A 20,231-nucleotide genomic window follows, 5' to 3' on the forward strand; every position below is an offset into this window, starting at 1 on the left:
GGCTGCCTTCGTTTTCGATGAGTTGGCTTGGCTCGTCTATCGACAGAATAACAATGCCGGGCGCCAGCCAGCCATGGCGTAGGCGTGTAATTGGGAAAGAAGGCGGTATAACTATAAGAAAGGTCAGTACAACAACGCAAACTTATTGTACCAGTCTATTTACCTTTAAAAGTGGTTGGAAAGGTGACAATATAGGTGGTTAGCCACAGTTGCACTCCCTCCAGTGAAAGGAGGACGATGGGTGGCTTTCACAATTTGCGATGCAGCCTATCGGCATCGCTATCACTTCTCAGCGTTGCTGGAGGAGGGACTAGAGGCTGCTTAGATCGAAAAATTCTGCTTACAAAATATCCACGTGCTTTTGGAAGTAACCGCTGTAAGTGCAAACACTACTGAGGGTGAGCTTTTCATTGCGCCATAAAAAACTTGGTCCATAAAAATTGGTTGTCAGTCCCTTTAAGTATTGTATTCAGTTCGTACTAGAAAATTTTGATATTTGCACACCCCTCAAAAGAAAAAAAACTGCGTGTTTTTTGGAGGTCAGTTTAGCCTTGACTCATTCTCAGTTCTGGGACCTGCTCCCAGAACTGCAGCAGCAATCCGCAAAAGATAATAAAAAAATAAGACGTCACAGTGTTCGTTGCCAATTTTGTTCGTCGAAAAGAAAATAAACCTTTGCTCATGCATAACCATAATCAGTCACTGCTGTTCTCTGTTGAAGCTCAGTGCGACTTCATTCCATTGTGAAGAGCAATTATATTCACAAATTTTGCCTCTAGGTATGGCTCTACAGCAGTCTTAAACCCACTGCCGTGAAGCCGTACCCGAAGAGTTTGCATTTACCCACACTTACACTTTCAAGATGCAGCTTGTATGTGTGAAAACACAGTAAGCATTGACTGCGTCCACACTACTGCACATAATTTCGTTTTGTTCATCATTCACAGGGCAGACACCAAGACTAACCTTCTCCATGCCTTTCTGAAAGAGCAGCTCAAAGTGGTGGTGCTGCTGCAGCAAATCGAAGACGTAGGTCATCTCGCTGTACCGTGCCATGCCAGTCAGTAGAGACACGAGCAGGCCGAAGTGTTTGCCAGCCACAAGGTACGGCGTGAGTCGGTGGCAACGGTGCAGCACACGTGAGATGCCCTCCATGCTGCATGCCTCCAAGAAGCAGCTGTGTGACCGCACACACAGCTCTACCTCCAGCGACAGTGCTGCACACCACAATACGGAGTGCCACTTATTCAACAAGTCAATCAACCTTACATAGTGGCGCAATGTTCAGTGACTCAAGTTTCTTGCTAAAAGAAAAAAAAAAGGAATTAGCATTGGGTCCTACTGTTTCCTAACTAAAACAATTGTAAATGCGAATTGTGAGGTACTATAATCACATACAGTAAGCACATGCAGTCCCTTACCCCATATAGAACAAGAATACACATTTTTAGGCAGTCTTTATTTCCTTAAACAATAACAGAATGAAGCAAACTACCTCTTGAGTTGTTATTGAGCAATAAGGCTACTGAACATTACTATTTTTGAAATGTTACTGTATCACGTATATTATGTGTTAATTAAATTTGTCTCTTACTATTCACGTGAGATAAAACTGATAAATGTTGTGCTTCATCGTTTTCCCCTTTTGCACGGGTCAATTAGGCCCGCAGTATTATATAAATAAGGTTCAGCGTTTCTGGTGCTTATTTTATTAAAATTCGGCGCACATTCTTGGATTTTTATTTCCATCTAAAATTTTTTTTTTCGACGAGCATATTAGAAGCACAGCTCTCAGGCGCCGTTCCTGAGTTGAGCGTTGGCGTTCCTCGGCATAACAGAGCGAACAAGCATAACGAAGAATGAAAGAGTGAATGCGGAGCGCAATCCCGCCACGGCGGCCGCATTTCGATGGGGGTGAAATGCGAAAACACCCGTGTACTTAGATTTAGGTGCACATTAAAGAACCCCAGGTGGTCCACATTTCCAGAGTCCCCCACAACGGCGTGCCTCATAATAAGATCATGATTTTGGCACGTAAAACCCCATAATTTTGAATGCGGAGCGCAGCGGGGGATGAAAGACGGCAAGGAGGAAAGCTGAGGAGGAGGGTATGGAGGAAGCGTGAGAAGAAAAGCATAGTGCCACACAAGACGTGTTCTGCGGTGATGATCGCTACGAGATGGCGCTAGAGTAGCGCACGTCATCTGTTCATCGATGACGCCATCGATAAGGCATGCGGCGAGCGTGTTCACTGATACCATTTATGGAAGCAAAATGGTAACAAAGCGCTGCATGAGCGCAGGTCTTTCTGCAGTGGCTGCTGTGAATCGCACCCACGTGCTGCCTCTCACAATCTCCCGATTAGCAAGGCAGTCGAGCCACACTTCGCTCTGTTTGCAACGTGCTGCACGAGACAAATAGTCTGCACCAGCCAAAATATCACGAAATGAAAACACGTATAGAGCTTCACTCAAATTTCGCATTAGAGAATATTGTAATCGTCGGTGAATTGTTTTGCCACATGAACTTTCTCTGGCGTTTTTAGGTGTATACTACTATTTAGCATCGAGGTTACCAGTTAGCATTGGTGAATACCTGGTTCACCAAGTTTTCTTGACACTGGAATGTGCTGTACAACTGCATATCCTGCTTCTTCAACACTTTAGTTGTATCCAATATACAGAAGAACAAATTTTTGGAGAAGCAGTCTAGCAAGGAGATTGTGGGCCATACGGCGATCTATGGAGGAATTAAAAGGGTATATTTGTTATTCGAACACAAATAGAATGAGACTTTATTCATAACATTAGGCCAGTACAGTGCACCAATGTATAATTGCAAAAAGAAAAGAGAGAGACTATGTAGCTATTACCCCACATTATCATCAGTGAACTTGCCCAGTTCATCCACTTAAGTGGCTGCAACGTGCAAGGTAAACTGCAAGTAGGCCAGCGCTCCCCTTCCCAGATCCTTGTTTTCATCACGTCGGCAGGCACAATGGACACAAATAAGAAAAATGTGAAGACTGCATGGGTGACAAGCTAATGCGTTACCTTGACCTTGCCATGCTCTTTGCATTGGAGCACATGTAGGCTCGTGGCTGCACACTGATTGGTGTCCAAACTATCTAGCAAATTTGCTTTCGCTGACTCTTTCCAATTAAAACCAAATACTGAGAGAACGCTGAACCCTATATCAGATACACATACAAACAAACAAATTAATTAAACAAATTAAGCTTTGAAAGCACTCTACGATTAACTGGACCTATTGCTGAGCTGCATACTGAGGCCCCTGTAGGGCTTTTGTTGCACCATGCTGACATTAGAAAGCCTGATGCTCCTGCTCACAATTCAATGCTTCAGAATACAAGGCATGCTATGGGAGCCCTGTAAAGGGGTTGAGCGGCATATCTTGTCACTTGCACAGTGGCTTCTAAACATTTGGCAAGACAGTGTACAAAATTTAAAAGGTAGAATATTCTGGCCAGAGTGGTACACTACTTCCAAAACTATCTCAGCATTTGTTCTGTTGAGATGACTTGCTTGCAGAGAAAATAACAATCAGAGGCCAAATTTTTTTTTTTTCAAATTATCTAGTTGACAAGAGACTAACAATGTCATTTTTTGCTGTACCATTTTTCGCAGCCTTTTAGAAGATTTATGCCAAACCATTTTGGACATCTAGCCATTTGGGGTTATGTTATTCTGAATGAGAATAGCTCATCCAATCCCACTACAGTCGAGCCCACATAACGGCCCCACTTAGACAAACTTTCGATTAAAACGAAAGAAACCCACGCGACCGTCTAAATATACATTATTAAATGGTGCAAAATCGCACGTACAACGAATGTCTTTGAACCCTGCCGATCGGTTAAACGAATGGATGGCGTAAACTCGGCACTGCGATGCGAGATATAATGACGGCCTCCGACCCCATAGCGCGCGCGGACTGTTTTCCCGAGCCTCCTCGCAAGCAAACTACCCGTTTCGTGCCCCTCTCAAGCTAGCACGCCCTGTCCCAGCCGACACGTGCTGCCTCCGCACAACACCCCCTTTGTTACTCCGTGCCGCTAGAGTCTGTATAGGCTCCCTTTAGGGAGCCTATAAAGGAGCCTATACAGTAACTCTACGCGCCGCTACACTCTAGCGCCGCCCCAGCGTCCCAGCGCCCGCACGCGCCCGCGAGGCAGCAAGGCTCCTCTCTTCCCTTCCTCCCTGCGCTTTGCTTTTCATGTTGATGCGAGCGGCGGGACGAAGGTCGCGCGCTGTTCATGCCACGCGTACTACTACAGCGTTTGGACAGCGAGTTTCCACGGTCATCGAGTGAGATGCGTTCATATTTGCTTGTGCGTGCGTGACACCATGCTTGTTAATTTAGTTGGTGTGCCTATGTTTACAAGTTTATATGGCCGATAAAACTACTATCCTTACTTCGTATAGCTGTCCACTAGTTTGCTATTGCAATCGATGCTTCGCCTTTTGGGTTTAATTGCGACTTTTTAAAATCGATTGTCGGCAAGGCAGTTTCAGCAAATGATCAAGACAATGCCACATGGCTTGCCGAGCCATTATTGCAAGCTACACGGAGCAGGGGGTATATAATGCAGAAAAAACTGCGTTATTTTTATCAGATGCTGCCGGACAGCATGCCATGAAAGGTGACTCATGCGCTGTCGGCAAACACAGTAAAGTATGTGTTACAACACTTCTGTGCACTAATTTGGATGGCAGCGACCGGCGCATACCCATTGTAATCAGAAAAATCAAAGAAGCCACGTTGCTTTCGGAACTATGTGCCCGTGCGCTACAGGCACAATGCGAAGGCGTGGATGACACGCGATTTATTCGCAGAGTGGCTAGGCAAGTTTGACCGCGACATGCAGAGGCAGGACAGGCACATGCTGCTCGTGCTTAACTGCTCAGCGCACCACGTTCTAACTTCTCTGACGGCAGTGACTAGACTTTTCCTGCCGCCCAATACGACTTCAAAAGTGCAGCAGCTTCATTTAGGCATAATACATGCCTTTAAGGCATCGTATAGGCACCGCATTCTGGAGCGCTTGCTCATTGCTGTTGACCACCCGGCCGCCAACTTGCCACTGAGTTTCGCTGTATTCAGCCGTTGAGATTGCGAAGGTGGCCTCGGCGGAGGTGACGGCTGCTTGCGTGCGGAACTGTTTCTGCAAGGCCGGCTTCGTCGACGTAGTGCCTGATGCCGACGCTTCTGAAAAGGATCAGTCCGGCGGCGATTTTTGGCTGCGCGTCGTCGACTCCGACATGGGGAGCCATGACATTGGCTGGGATGATTTTATTTCTGCTGATGAAAACACTGACAGTGCAGAACCGTGCACGAACAAGGGCATCGTTTGTGAAGTGCGGGTCGTGAGCGACATGGAGGAATCGGATGACGATGAAGCTTTGGAGCCAGCACTCATAAGTGCGCCTGTAGCAATGGGCTACACAGAGGACATCAGTCAACTTGTCTATGCCAAGGGCTTCGGCGAAGAGCACGCTTCTGCTTTAAGTATTGTGGGGATTGAGGGAGGCGCCATTGCGTGGGCTTCACCTGTTCTGCCGTCCCCCTCACCATACCCGCCCGCTCCCAACCGGTTTCAGCGGTGGCGCTCCACACGCGGTGGTTTGCAGTGAGGGCGAGGCGCTGACGTCACTACACGGCCACGTCGACCGCTGGTTACTGAGCGTGGCTCTTATCTCCGGGACCGGCGCAAGGTACGTATGTACTGTGGGGTCTCACGTGTTCGTCCATACCGGTGCCCTGCTTCTAGCCCCGCGAGACGCTCTCGCGAAGCGTGGATAGGCGCACGTGCTGGACGTTCGCATCGCTCACCGACCCTCACCCGAAGAGGAAGCACCTTCGACCTTTTGCTCCCAAGTGATCCTGCCGTTCGGTGGCGTTAGCATCGCGACACTCGCGCCATCTCTCGCACTGCACCGCAACCACTACGACCGCCGCCGGCGCTTAGCTACACGGAGAAACCGAATTACAGGAGACGCGAGCTATGCGGGGAAAACAACATCAGGGGACACGTGAGAGTCACGCATCCCCACAGTACATGCTTTCCTCTCATCCGCCAACACCTTTGTGAATAGGACTTGAGCTCGCGCACGGTGCCTTTGCCCGTGCGGGGAGCGCGTACTTTGTGCTGATCCTTTCCCGACGCTAAGCCGATGAGCGGTGCCTAGTGCTCGCGCGAGGTCATACCACGCCGAGCCGCACTTGCCAAAAGCCCAAGTCGAAGGATATTGCCCGAGCTCTCGCGAGTTGGCCCATTGGTTATCGCCAGAGCAAGGAGCACAGCCACCGGGACTTTTGCTAGGGGCGTGTCCCAGCTTGAGCCTGTGCTCTCGCCGCGACGTGCTATAGGCTCCCGTTATTGTATTTTTGCCCTTGGTGCGGGACCCCTTTGGTTCCCCGCCGCGTGGGCGTTCGTGCAGTACTGGTGCCGATGGATTCAATAAACGGTTTCCATTAACTCTGGGCATTACTGTGTTTTTGCGTGCATCGCTCGGTAGCCCCTTGCGGCTTGAGCTCGCGCGCAGTGGTGCTGGAGGCGACGGCTGACGTGGCCCTGTGGCTCGCTAAGCTCGAACCTGCGGTGGTTGGTCTCCTGTGAGACACCAAGAACCCACAGTATTTAAAGCTGGAGACCGCCCTCATCGGATGTGCACCGCAGAAACAGACGAGCATTACGGACTTTTTTGCAAAGAAATAAATTTGTGTTTTGACTAGCAACTTATTATTTTTTTTTTAGCTGTGGTCCACTTACTACGAACTTAGGGATATAATGAATGGACGGTGCATCACGCTCAGGTTCGTTATAAGCGAGCTCGACTGTAGCTTGTTACTTGACCATTTTCCACGAGACAGGCTCATCCTGTCTAGTGTAAAAAGCCCATTAAGTTAATAAGTAATTTAGGCATAATATGCAAAATTCCGTAAGCCGGATTTCCCACTTACTCAACTTGCCCTAACCAATACGGCCACATTCCCACTAGTAGCATTGTTAGATGCTGATACAAGTGTTTTTTCAGCTTCAACAGTGCAGGGAATGAAGGGCAGCAGGAATGTTGTCAACAGCCTGCATGTTGACAGCGTAATTATAATTGTAGCCCAATATCAGCCATCCTGGTTGTCCAATTACGTGCGTGGGGAAACGCACTTGCAGGTTTTGCATGTCACCCCCCCAGCATGACTTGCACTGATCTAAAACTAAGTGTTTAAAAGCTGCCCTAAACTAAAACAAGAACATATGAGATACTGCACCTTTGAAGCTGTGTCGAACAGCATCAATATTCGGTGCCCGAGCCTTCAGCAGAAGGTTTCCCAGCAGACATGGGTCATTGCACAGGCCTACTGCAAGGTCCCAGGAATGTAGTATTGTTTTTTTCTCTTTATCGTGGTCACGTCCTGAAAAAACAAGAAAAATGAAAATAAAGAAAAAAATGCTTCAGTGCTAGGAACAGGCACAGTGTCATGTACAAAGAATATAACATACTCTCAACAATTTGTGGCAAAGAAACACCTGCTTAATTACAGCGTCACACTTACTTAACTGTTTCAAGTTCGGTCTAAATTCAGATTGCTGGCTGCATTCTTCATGCAGCACTCCAACAGCCCAATTTAAACAGCACTATGAGAACCCAATGTAACAGTGTCCATATGAAAACAAAATGCAGTGCACAATCACTACAGCATGAGGAACAAATATTGTTTCAGGTTTTGCATGGTGTCTTCATTTTCTCGGTTTTACTTTACAGGGTGCTGCACTGGTTCACTTACTTCGCTTTGCCACTGTTCATAGAAACATTTGTGAATCTCTGATAAACCATTCAGCTAATAGTCAGCACTTGTACATGTGTTTCCTTTCTTTGTTTGCAAGTCTCTTTTTGTTTCTTCTTCTTGCACTAGTTCAAGATCATGAATTCACACGAGCAGCATTTGTGTGCCGTCTTCGTCCTTGCGCCTTGCACTCTTCCCATGCTTTCTAAGATGAGCCAGCTGCCCAACGTCGCACCCTTTTCCAGTGCATTTCTCTTACAACGAGCCCTTTTTACTCATGTTCTTTCCACATAAAGATGCCAGCTTTAGTCTTTATTCAGAGCTTATTCTTCTCAAGAAAACATAAAAGTGATAATTATGATGACATGTGATGTTTTTGTGGCACTAAGACAAAATATGGTAAAGAAAATGGCAAGCTCATGACAACGTAAGAACAACAGTACTGTACCAGCGGCTTCTCGGATGGCTGTCATAGCATGGCGATACAGAAACTTGGCCACGTCTTCATCGGGAATCTTGAATGACACTATCACCTTCTTTGCAAGGGCAAAGTCGCTGCGAGAAAGTGCCAATTCTGTGTCGCCACTGCTCAGCAGCCGTCCCAGGTGGCTGACAGGGTCAGTCTCCAATGCGAGCTCCTCATATGCACATTGCAGATGCTGCAGGGGCAGTATAACATAGATTGACTACTGGCATTCATACAATACTCAACCATTAGACCATAATTATGAGCTTACTATAATGAGAAACAATAAACTTTCGTCCATAACCCCCAGGCACGTTGTGCACAATTGTGCACACGAAGATAGTGAATAAAAAATAAAAGTACCAATGAAAATAACCATGCTTAAACCATGTCGCATACACTTTGAGACACTTATAATTAGACTTTTACTGCAAATGTGAATAATATGCGCAAACTGTTACAATGAAACGAGTTGGAAGGTAGATGTCTGGATGCCAGTATGTCTCCACGTAGCGGATTGACTTTCATTGCTTCTGAGAACAGCTAAACATGAGACATATTTTTCGAATGGATGGATGGGTGCTTCCCACGTAAGCTGGACATGATATACAGCTAATTTCTCGTATCTGATGCTCCTGTAGAGAGTTCATGCATGAAGTTCACATTTTGTAAACTTGACAGAACTCACTGAAGAACTCAAAATTCTTAGCCTCTTCTGCTGCAGTAGGCCTTTAATGATTCTGCAGATGCAATAACTTCTGTCCATAAAGCAAAATTTTCAATGAATAGAATTATTGAGCACCTGAAAGGGCTAATATAGAACTACTGGATGTCACACGTCATACGTGTTGTTTTTGCAAGGACACTAGACATTCATGCGGGAGGTGTTCCAGCTCCTACTGAATTCCTTAAGTAATGAGACATTGACAGGTAACGTTTAGCAGACTCAATTCGGGGCACTGGGTCGTGGGGGTGAGTGGGCTGGTGCAGAATTGTGCGCTGAATGACACACAAGCTACAACTTAAAGGGAAACTGAGACATCCACCCAAATGTAGCAATTTGCTACAATGGAAACCCAACCGGGTTCCTCGAAAGAAAGCCTCGCAGTTGAAGAAAAATTCATCCTGGTCCGGGACTCGAACCCAGGATTACCGCCTTTCCGGGGCAGCCGCTCTACCATCTGAGCTAACCAGGCGGCTAGCAGATGGCAGGGCGAAGTCGAATTTGTCGACAGCTCGAAGCAAAGGCAAGTGTATGACGTAATAGTTCAGCGGAAATCCGCTAGGTGGAGATAAGTAATTTAAGGGAAACTGAGACATCCACCCAAATGTAGCAATTTGCTACAATGGAAACCCAACCGGGTTCCTCGAAAGAAAGCCTCGCATCTGCTAGCCGCCTGGTATGGATGGCATGGATGATTTCTGTTCAAGGGTAAGTACTTCCTTCACGGTCGACTTCATTTCTTAGCGCCATGTGAAAAACGGAAATCACGAACTAAGGCTGCATGAGCTAAGGCTGCACAACGCACATTTCAACTCTGCTGTGACAGGGCAGCTAGTGCCATCTGCTATAGCCAACACGAAGCCTGCTATGCTGAGACCTTGCAATGTACAGTTTCCTTAAGGAAAGCAGTCTGCCCCAAACCAGCATGGTAATGCGTTTAGCAATACTACCTGAAAAAATTTAAGGCATTATGAACACAACAGGTTTCCTGTGGCTTGTTTTTTTATGCATATCTCCCCAAGAACATTGTTAAATCAAATGAGCTGTTGAATTAACTTCATTGCTTCAAACTTTTTCAATACATTAGGCTGTATGAGCTTGTCTTGTGTAACCGAAAGCATTTTTTTAAATAAAAAATTTCGTAAAATTGGATTTCGTTAAATGAAGGTTTGACTATATAAACATGTACGCACAAGGAAAATGAGCTTGGGTGCTGCAGTGACTTAATATCACACTGCTGCAGGGAATTGCCTGCCCTCATCCTTGAGATGAAAATAAACTGATTTGATTTGATTTGAATTCCCATTCAGTGGTGACACTGCAATGGACCTGACAATCATGTCCCTGCGATGGACGTGACAGTCACAGCATCGGAAAAAGTGTTAAAAGGCACAACAAATTCCAAATGAACAATTCTCACCAGGGACAAGTTAAACATGACCAGGACACGCTGACAGAGCTCCTGGGAATGGGAGGCTGATGTGACAAGTTGCTCCAGTAGCTTCAAGATTCCTTCATCTCTGGATTTTTTGCTGCTGCTAGTACTTTGCCAAGCCGCTAAAGCATAGAGCACAAAATAGTACATACATCAGACATTTTTTTTTTTTTCACTGCACTTTACAGCGTAAGCATGTACTGAGCTTATTTATGCATAGCAAATGCTTTCTCTGGCAGATGAAAAGCAAAGTGCTTGGCAGATGAATGTGAATCAGGATGTATGCATGTCTGTCTGCAGAATGCTTTTTGTTCAATAATATAGACACTTAAAAAAATGTTACAATTGGATCAATTTCATTAGTCAGCCAGCTGGTAATTCTGTTCATCGGTAGACATAATGTTAATAATTTCAACTAACGGAAGTGCACACTACATCTTTATCTACAATATTCTGGGCATATTGCCAAAATCACATAGAGTTGAAAGTGATCACAATTCAAGGGCAATTCATGTTGGTAATTTCGTCTACAACTGTGCGCATCATAATACCAAACAAATCTTGCAATTCTGAGCACTTAGCTTAGTTTGCATGCACAGCAGTGTACGCAGGTGAGGGATAAATGGCTTTGGGATGGCTCAGACATTGTGACAATCGATGAGAAGGTGTAATGACCGAGCATACAAGAGGTGAGTGGTAAAACTTGTTAAAGAGACACAGTTGCGATTTATTTCTGCGCACATCAAGGAAACACTAGAATAAAAAGAATAATCTGAATATATGAACCTAGCTGCACCATTTTTGTATTTTGGTAACAATAAGCATTGTAATAAACAAATGATAAATTAAAAAATACTTCAGTGATGTTTAAAACTTGATTTTCTTCAATTTGAAACCTGGAAATTTAACTGACTGTGACAACGGGGCATCGGAACACTGGTAATTCTAAGTGGATCACAAGGCAAGTGTGTGTGCAGAGGGAGGAGAGCTGCTAGAGAGGATCACATGACATCATTCCAGAGCTGTTACTGAGGGAGTCAATCAAAATAAGGTGTCAGGGTGTACCTACTTACAAAATTTCAAGACGAGATGGAGGAGTGGGTTGCATTGTCACATTTTTGCAACATTGATGAATGTCATGTGCTCATACTCCACCCTTTTGCTTTTATGAAACATACAGAAATTTAGCTAAAGGAATTCACTCATTGGCCTTTCAAAACACAAAGCCACAGCTCAGCTAAGATGTATGCTGTAAAATGACTCCAGATTTTCCGACCATTCAGGATTCTTTTCAGCATACCCCGAAATGTCAGCACACCAGTACTTTCGCATTTTATGGCTAACAAAACATGGCTGCTATAGCCAGGTATAAAACCAGCAGTTTCATGTACATTGGCAGGATTATAATGCGGCTGAGCTGTCACAGAGCAATAACAATGTCAAAGTACTCACGAGAAAGCACAACCATCGATGTCTTTCTCATGGGCATTGACAGTGCTTTTCCAACCAAGCTCATGATTTGTTGGTCCACACTATCAACAGTCAGCATTTGCTGTGCTAGGCGTACGCATGTCTGCAAAAGAAAATTGTTAAGACAGAAAGCAAGTCTCACGCGAAGTTAGATTTAATGAGAAGGTTGCATCAAAGAATCAAAGACTGAACTTATTATAAGCTTACTAATAAGATGTCTAGGTCTGGTGTAGAACTTCCAAATAGAGATGACAGCTGGCAGGCCTTGCAAAACTGGCCTTGGGAAAGAAGGTCATCGATGAGGCTCTTCAAGGACTCAATCTCCTGAAAAAATAAAAATAAATAAATAAAATAAAGATCAGTGACCTATCATTGAGGGACAGTAAATGAAGACATTAATCAAGCTAAACTTGTAGGTTACACTTCTAACAAGATCATGCCCACCAAGGTATCTCAGACGGCAATATGAAAGTAAAATAAGAATGGTGTTGCCAGCTGCTAATTCCTATGGTGCCACAGATTATGCACAAACCTGCCAAGGCTATTTGCCAAATCTGGTCGGCACATCTGGTCAGCACCCTTCCTTTTTTAAAGAGTAAGCTTTCTTTGGCGAGCTCCCCAGCCCTGTCACACGAAACGCGTAATGCCTTGTATCTGCACAAAAAAAAGTAATTTGCAAAGACATTTAGTCATTATGATGGCATATATGTAGATCACTGGTAGCTTTTTTTAAAGTAATAAGGAACAAATTAAAGCAAGAAAATAAAATAAAAAGAGAATACCCATAGATACATAGAGCTCCTCAGAAAATGGATGGGAAAGCTTATAGTAGGGGTGGGCCAACTGAAATTTGAATAAGGGCCAACTTGAAATTTGGGGGTGGGCCAATTTGGACTTTGGACATAGACCAAATGTAAATTTGGGGGTGGGCCAACTTGAAATCTGGGGGTTGGCCAACTTAAATTTGGGGGCAGGCCAACTTGAAATTTGGGTGTGGGCCTACTTGAGATTTTGGGGTGGTTCAATGTCCAATTGAACGGTGCTGAGCGTCCGTGTTTTGAACATCTCGCGGGCAAGCGAGTGCGTTGAGACGCTTCTTGCGTTTTCATTGGGCCTTACCAAGGCGCAGTCAGAACGCAGGCGAGAGCTTGCGTGGACAAAGGACAAATAGCGCGCACAACACAGGCTTGCGAGAGCAACAGCGAGGGTGACATGCCATCGCGGCAATGCACTCTCCCCTTACGCAATGCCTCAAGTACTACTGCAGCAGCTGGTATTCCCTTTCGACCGCTCTACTCCGTCAAAGCGCACTCATGCCCGGCGTTCCAGCTCAATTGGTACAATTGCATTGAAGGGGTCGGATGCGGCGAGAAAACCTGACAATTTTCTGCTAAAGCCTAAGCACTCTTGCCACTGGAAAGACCGTGAGTAGACGTGCATAAGCTAGGAAAGGCAAGTAAGCAAAACTAAGCAAAAACGAAGTCACAGCCGAGCCAAACAATGCTTACGCTTTAGTAGACAATTCTCAAAATTTCTGTAGCTTTTTCTTTTTTTGAAACGAACTTACTACCCGATCAAACGAGATGTTGTCAAACCATCAATTTCAGTTGTTTGTCTCCTCAAGCAGGACTTTAATTTGGGCAAGTTGGTTCTTGGGGAGAGCACAGCGCAAAAAGACATTGACAAAGAAGACACAGTATACTTGATGAGCGCTGTGTTACCTCCTCAAGCCCTTAATGTGGCTGCTATGGGTGTGTTGCATTATACACGTATTACCAGATTAAAAAAAAAAGATTGCCCATCTACAAAGGTTAGCCTGTATGCTACGTTCACAGGTTATATATTCGTGGAACTACAGTGCCGTTATTTGTGACTTTATCTGCAGAGAGCTTCATGCTGCAATGTTGATACCATCCACGCAGCTTTGGCAGCCAAGCCTCTGTCAATTCATAAATGCCACGTGAGCTACTATGAAAAGAAGGATCCGCAAGTGCCCACCTGTGGGTCAGTCAAAGTTTCACAGGCACCGGGGCTTGGTGGCGAGGGCATCACCAAAGGCCCTCCGCTCCCGGCATCTTCCGGCTGCGACCTGCCTCCGCCACGGATGCACCAGAGCCACACTCTGGCCTCCCAATGCTCAGCCTGCGGGGAGGGCCACGCAGGACTTGCCTGCAGCCAGCGCAGCGCAAGTCGACCCACGTAGTGCCGCTCTGTGTCTGTGGCCAACAGCTCTGTTTTACTCTGCACAGAAGACCACACCCCACCGGGTTTGTTGGTGCCCAAGGTGAAAATACGGGCAACCGAACCTCACACCTGATATAGTGGCTGTTGTTATTGCACTATAGCCCCACATAAGAACCACTGCACTAATAAATACATAACACATAGATATGTGGATGGAATGAGTGCAACTGCAGAACAAAGATGTTTTAGTCATGCATGGCATGGACCATACCACATGAGAAACAAGCCACAAGTCTTGCTTTCCTACGAATTAAGCACACCTTGTATATCTGTTGCATCACTTGGCTATGCTAGATTATACCTCAACCAAAGGTGCATTGTCGCATTAGTCAAAGGGCGCTAGAGGTAAGCACCGCATGTATGTCAGACTGGTGCACTGCCTTTTAGGAACTCTTTCAGTATTCTTTCAGGGCAAAATGGCTTAGTGGCAGAGAAAATCACAACTGGAGACCAAACCTTCCTTCCACAATTATTCTGCTGCAACCACCAACGCAGCAACAACAGCATTACCATGACTTCACAGATCTGGGCACTCCTGCTGTACGAAAGGCCAACTACAGTGGGCCAGTTGATGTCTATTTTTGTAAGCAACAGGTTTATTATCAACAGATGACTATCCCCTATAAGTTGTTCCTGTAACAAATGGACCATTTTCATGGTGATCCCATGGGCACCGCCAAGTTTGATCATGTGGTGACACATCCATTGCTTGCCTCAGCTGCCTCCGTTCCCTCCGTGCTTACAATGGCTGTGCATGACGCCGGTGCAACTTAGCCAACCTCTGCTTCAGTGGATATCGTAGACAGTGACTGGGTGGATGACACAAAGCTTTGGCCACAGCTTCAGTGGATATGCAAGTGTTTTCGGAGCTCATTATCCCTTGTCAAAACGGCGTGAGCAACGTATACGGTGCTTGTACTAGAAGTGGGGCTAGATATGTATTCCAAGCTGTCCAAACTCTCCTCTTGTGAAATAAAACAGGATCAGTGTGTTTCGCTATTCATTCTTTATTTGGCTAACACTTTGAAGCAGCTACTTGTCATGTTTCTAACTCAGTGAAGTTCCTCGGCACCAGTCACTATCTGATTGTTTATTTTCTGCCTAATCACTCGCAGGTGTGCTCAGTTGCGATAGCTTTGTTCTTGCTGTGCATAAGGCTTGGAACGTATATGTTCTGTACTTTGTAATAACTTGTAGCAAAGACGCATTATCGCTAGTCACTCCCTTACTCTGTGGACCGTCAATAAACGTTCAGCTTCGAACATTCTTGTGCTGTCGGTGTATTTGCATTGATTCAAGAGTCCACCCATTCATTTATTGTTGATGCGAGGGGAATGATAGAATGGGCGTAAGTTTGTGTGTTAGTTGGGGTGGATGTGTGTCGTTAACGTGCGAGAAACTTACTATACCAGGAAGTAGCGCTACTACATTTGTCACTGTATAGCAAGCAGTACTCACTCTTGCCCACGTTTCGGGGTTGACATTCTTTCTTTGGAGAAAAGCAATACAATGCTGGCGGAAGAGATAATTTATTTATTCTCAAAGAAAGCCGTGCATCACGAATGGCCGGTGTTACGTTCGGCGACCAGTGGGGGCAGCGACCTTGGAGTATCTCCCGATTGCCTGTGACGAATCGCTTCGGGAAGCTGAAAAACGTCCCACGGGAAAGATCCGCGGTGACACCATGCCTAGACACGTTTCAAAGAATACGTGGTTACTAGATGTCACCCGGACGCCGACCACGACACTAGGAGCTTAAACTCTTGGAAAAGGGCCGCTTTTACGACGCTTTCTCACGGCCGCTCGATAGACCCACTGGCCACCAAGGCTGTTCTCCAAACAAACCCGTCGATGGCTGGCCCTTCCACGGAACCCAGACACGCCAGTTCGAGTCAAGCGCGAAGCCCCCTGTCTGCGAGTGACCCCTCTTTTCTGTGGGGGAGTGAGCAGTGTGCGCCCTCTCCGAATGTGTTCAGGGAACAAAGGCGCCGGGGGATTATGCACACCCTCGCCCTCAAGGCAGACCCTTAGGTGACTCTCGACGCTCCGATTGGAGGAACGTGGGACCGCAGCTTGGCCAGAGGGCTTTTAAGCGGACATTTGCGGCTCAGCCAGTGCTCTCCCATCTGCCCTGAAATGTAGTAGGTGGTCTTCCCAGTGCTCTCCGATTAGCTCCATCATGTAGCTCATGCTACAATAACAATGTACTGTGCTCCGTACTCCGGCCAGTACGTGTATCACCATGTCCTGTAAATAAGTTTGCCTTTCCGATGTAAATAAACCCCCTGTTCCGTTTACTCTACCTCTCGACCTCGTACTCTTCACGAAAGAAGCAACCCTCCTCATCAACTCTGCTCGGACGACGGCGTGGGCCCGCTTAGCCTCCGTGTGACGCCCCGGTAGTGTAGGCCAGCTACCCGTTACGAGACGCACCGGTGGCGTAGGCTAGAGAGCGACCCGCAGTTTGATGCCAGACTATGAGGCCACGACTCCCAGCTCCTACACCGGCAACACAGGCAGTCTTTATGTAGTAGCGGTTCGTGGACTTGGTCACACAGATTAATTCAAGTCCTTAATATGCCAGTCATTATTTTAGCAGCCAACTACTGCACATGTCTTCCCTCTACAACTCCACAATTTCCAGCATGAATGGAGCACACTGTGTTTGCAAACACCCAGTTTCACAGAAGCAGGGCAGAAGTGCTAATGGTATCGTATTCGTGTGTTTTTCCTGAGGCAACATGCAGTGCACCGCTGAAAGAGCCATCTCACTCACAAATTGCTCCATGAAAAAGGTCTATAGATCACGAAGCTGACCATCATCATGCTGCTGCGATACATCACGAACTTTCAAGTATTCATACTTGTGTCCCTTCTTCACTTCTGTCCTCCCATTTCATTTAAGTCTATTTTGCTGTAACTTTCCTCTTTCCTATCTTTTCTCTTAGCCTGTATCTTTCGCATGGCCGCAGGGCAGTTCAGTTGTCCACTGGCAAGTGAGAGAATTATGATGCCTGTGGCACTTCATTTCCTTTCTCCTTTTTGTTCCTTAATACAATAAACTACTACTATGTACTAAAACTTCCCCAACCTTTCAATTATTCAGTGCATGCACAGGAAGAATTGCATTCATTCCCATTTTACCAGAACATATTGCCCATTTTCATCACCAGAAGCAATATGAACTATGCAGCATTACTGCAGCAAAAGCGAAACATTAAGGTACCACAACAAACATGCGTAAGTTTAGGAGAAAAGTGTGAATTATTCCATGCAATTAGTAGTACTGTCGTAAAACCCGTCAGGCAAAAAAAAAAAATAAAAAGAACTGCAGCTTAGATACCTTGAGGAAAGAGAATGCCATGGTGGCATCTACATCATAATCCTTCAGCACCCTGTCACAATCGTCCCAGAAGGCAATATCTGTGGCTCCACGCAGGGCATCATAACGAAGCTCCAGCTGAAAAAAAAAAAGAATGGAAGAAATAAAAATAATTCATCCAAGTCCTTAGAATAGAAAGCATTAGAAACTAACCTTGCTTTACACTCAAAGCTGTTAGAAGTGTATTTGCTGCACAGACACTCGGCAACTTTACCAACAATTGCGCTCGACACTTTTCATATAACCTTATATTCATGCTCTCTGCATGACAGCTGGGTGGCAGTAAGAACTGGCTGGATGCAGTTACAGCTGATACAGCTAGAGAGTGCCAACATTCTGGTGTCTCACTTGACAGTGATAGTGAAATAAGCACATGAACAACTACATTCAGCCTCCCTTGGCTACGGGAAGTGAGCAGGCATAAACCTCTGCTTTTTCTGTTTGGAGACAGTCATATTGAAGGTGCTGCCTAGCATCAGGATTCATTAATGATGGCTTGAGCACTCACAGACTATCAATTTTGTAATTGTAATGAGTGCATCAAAGTAGCTAACAGAAAGTTAAAAATTAGTTTTTATAATTGGCAATTCTTTCATAAATTTTGATGCCTGCCACTGCTGTAAATCATGGCTCAAAAAATTATCATTTGGCCTTGAATTTCTCGTTTAAAATAGCTTGAGACAGCCAGCACTGAAACAACCAATATATTTGGCTCAATGCAGGTGGATCATTCCTATCATTTCTTGGGTGGCGGTACCACAGAGAATAACACGAGACGAAAATAAAGATGCAGTGAACACATCACGTTTGATTTAAAGCTTGGGATAGAGTCAGCGCTTGTGTTCACTGTGTCTTCATTTTTGTTCTATTTTATTTTCTGTGCCGCCATTAGCCAAGAAATTAACACATACCAACTAGCCCAACTTCATGTATTTCTGTATGCTTTCTACCTGACTGATAGCCACGTCGGCCAACGGCAGCTGCGCAGCTTGTGCCAACTGGAGAGCAGAGGCAAAATGGCCCGCCTCGTTGAGTCGTGCAACCATGGCAGCCACAGCACAAGCACGTTCTGCGGGGGCTGCCGCCCACAGGAGGGCCCAGTCAAAGCCCACATACAACGAGGGGCACAATGACGACAGCAGGGGTGCCAGTGCAAGCAGCTCACTGACATTGTACAAAGAGGCGCAGTGACAGAGCAGGGCTTCCATGTCCTTGTGCGAGCGACAGAGCACAAACGAAGTGTTGAGCAGCTTTTGTGCAGTCTCCTTCAGCCAAACTCGAGACCCAACGCCCGAGCCTGACGTGGAAGCCGTATTGAGCTGCAATAAAAAATTGACAACGAGAAATTGACAACTGAAATTGCTTTCGATATCTTGCACAACTGCAATATATCAATTCTTAAGCACACTTTATACGGTCATAAAGATGCAAGAAAGTTTTACCCCCATATTATGAAACAAGCCTCAACTCAAAGCTTTTCCTTGGCTCCACCAAGTGAAACACAGAGCCGCCCCTTGATAGAAGACACACCTTTCTAAAACACTCATTGGCAGTTTCTATCACAAGGAGCCGCTTGAGAAACACAACTTAGGTCCTGGTGGATTAATGTTATGGCTGTGAGCACCTTGCTACAAAATTTAGGCTCAATAGTTGCTGCAGGTTGTCACTGGTGTAGTCATCACCTCAGTCAAAGGCCGGCACTACGTTTCTTGGGTAGGTGTAATGTCGACTGAAGGAACATTCTAAAATAAGGATTATCAGCCTTGTATATATAATTTGTTATGTATCTTTTTGCTATGGTTATCAAATTTGTGTGCTCTGTATGTTGCTGCAAATGAAAAATACGCATTTTGTTATATCAACCCACCACTAGCCGCAATGGTTAAAGGGTCCAACAACGTTTTGTGTATGTGTAATGAATTCTTGGCAGAAATAAACAAATGAAAAAAAAAAGAAACAAATAAAGTGAGTGAAAAGAGAAAAGAAGTAGGGTCGCTATTTGTTGTTGCACCCACGTGCATACAGGAAGCGCTCCTACTGGCTGATGCATGACATGCATGTCATGACATTCACGTTATGAGTCCTCAGGAGCCCCTTTACTACGCCTAAGACACCTTAAGGCGAAAGCCTTAGTCATGCTCATGACTATGACTGCGACCATTAACCTTTAGCCTTTTTCTTCACTTACTACCACATCCGAACCCATTCCATGGGTTTTTGAGTGTTAATCTTTTTTTCGCTGAGTGATTGTCATTTTTGCTGAGTCATGGTCATGGCTCTGGCTTCTACCACCGTCCTTTAGTGTTTCCTTCACTTAGTACCCATGTCCAAACGCATTTCAGTGGTTTTTGAGTGTTAATCTTTTTTTGCTGAGTCATTGTCATTTTTGCTGAGTCATGCTCATGACTATGACTTCTGGCATCATCCTACCATGTTAACGAAACAACCATGAGAGCACCAAGACGTAGGCGGCTAGATAGATAGATACTCTCAAAATGGCAAATGCTCGCCAAGAAATGCTTCGCATTTAAAAACAGAATTGACCATACAAGTGCACTCTACAAGCAGCATATGATGTACAATCACTGACAAAATTCATTGTTCTTTCTCAATTACCAGAAAGAGCTAATTATAGAATTAAAAAAAAACTGCAAAAGAGGCCATTCACTAGTGATCAGGTACAGCAATATAGCCTCCAATACAC

General features: G+C 45.4%; 1 protein-coding gene across 6 annotated transcripts in view; it reads right to left on the bottom strand.

Moving 5' to 3' along the window:
* LOC119442050 (spatacsin-like) overlaps positions 1-20,231 on the bottom strand; it is a 105,934-nt gene that overhangs the window by 7,677 nt on the left and 78,026 nt on the right. For all 6 annotated transcript variants that reach the window (XM_049661843.1, XM_049661844.1, XM_049661845.1 and 3 more), the window contains 9 exons: positions 18,478-18,846; positions 17,489-17,605; positions 13,900-14,142; positions 12,109-12,225; positions 11,884-12,004; positions 10,417-10,553; positions 8,255-8,465; positions 7,291-7,434; positions 967-1,217 (listed from right to left, as the gene is read on the bottom strand). In XM_049661843.1, coding sequence (XP_049517800.1) covers positions 967-1,217; positions 7,291-7,434; positions 8,255-8,465; positions 10,417-10,553; positions 11,884-12,004; positions 12,109-12,225; positions 13,900-14,142; positions 17,489-17,605; positions 18,478-18,846 — 1,710 coding nt within the window. The remainder of the gene's footprint in view (positions 1-966; positions 1,218-7,290; positions 7,435-8,254; positions 8,466-10,416; positions 10,554-11,883; positions 12,005-12,108; positions 12,226-13,899; positions 14,143-17,488; positions 17,606-18,477; positions 18,847-20,231) is intronic.

Source organism: Dermacentor silvarum, chromosome 2, assembly GCF_013339745.2.
Source record: "Dermacentor silvarum isolate Dsil-2018 chromosome 2, BIME_Dsil_1.4, whole genome shotgun sequence".
Taxonomy (NCBI): domain Eukaryota; kingdom Metazoa; phylum Arthropoda; class Arachnida; order Ixodida; family Ixodidae; genus Dermacentor; species Dermacentor silvarum.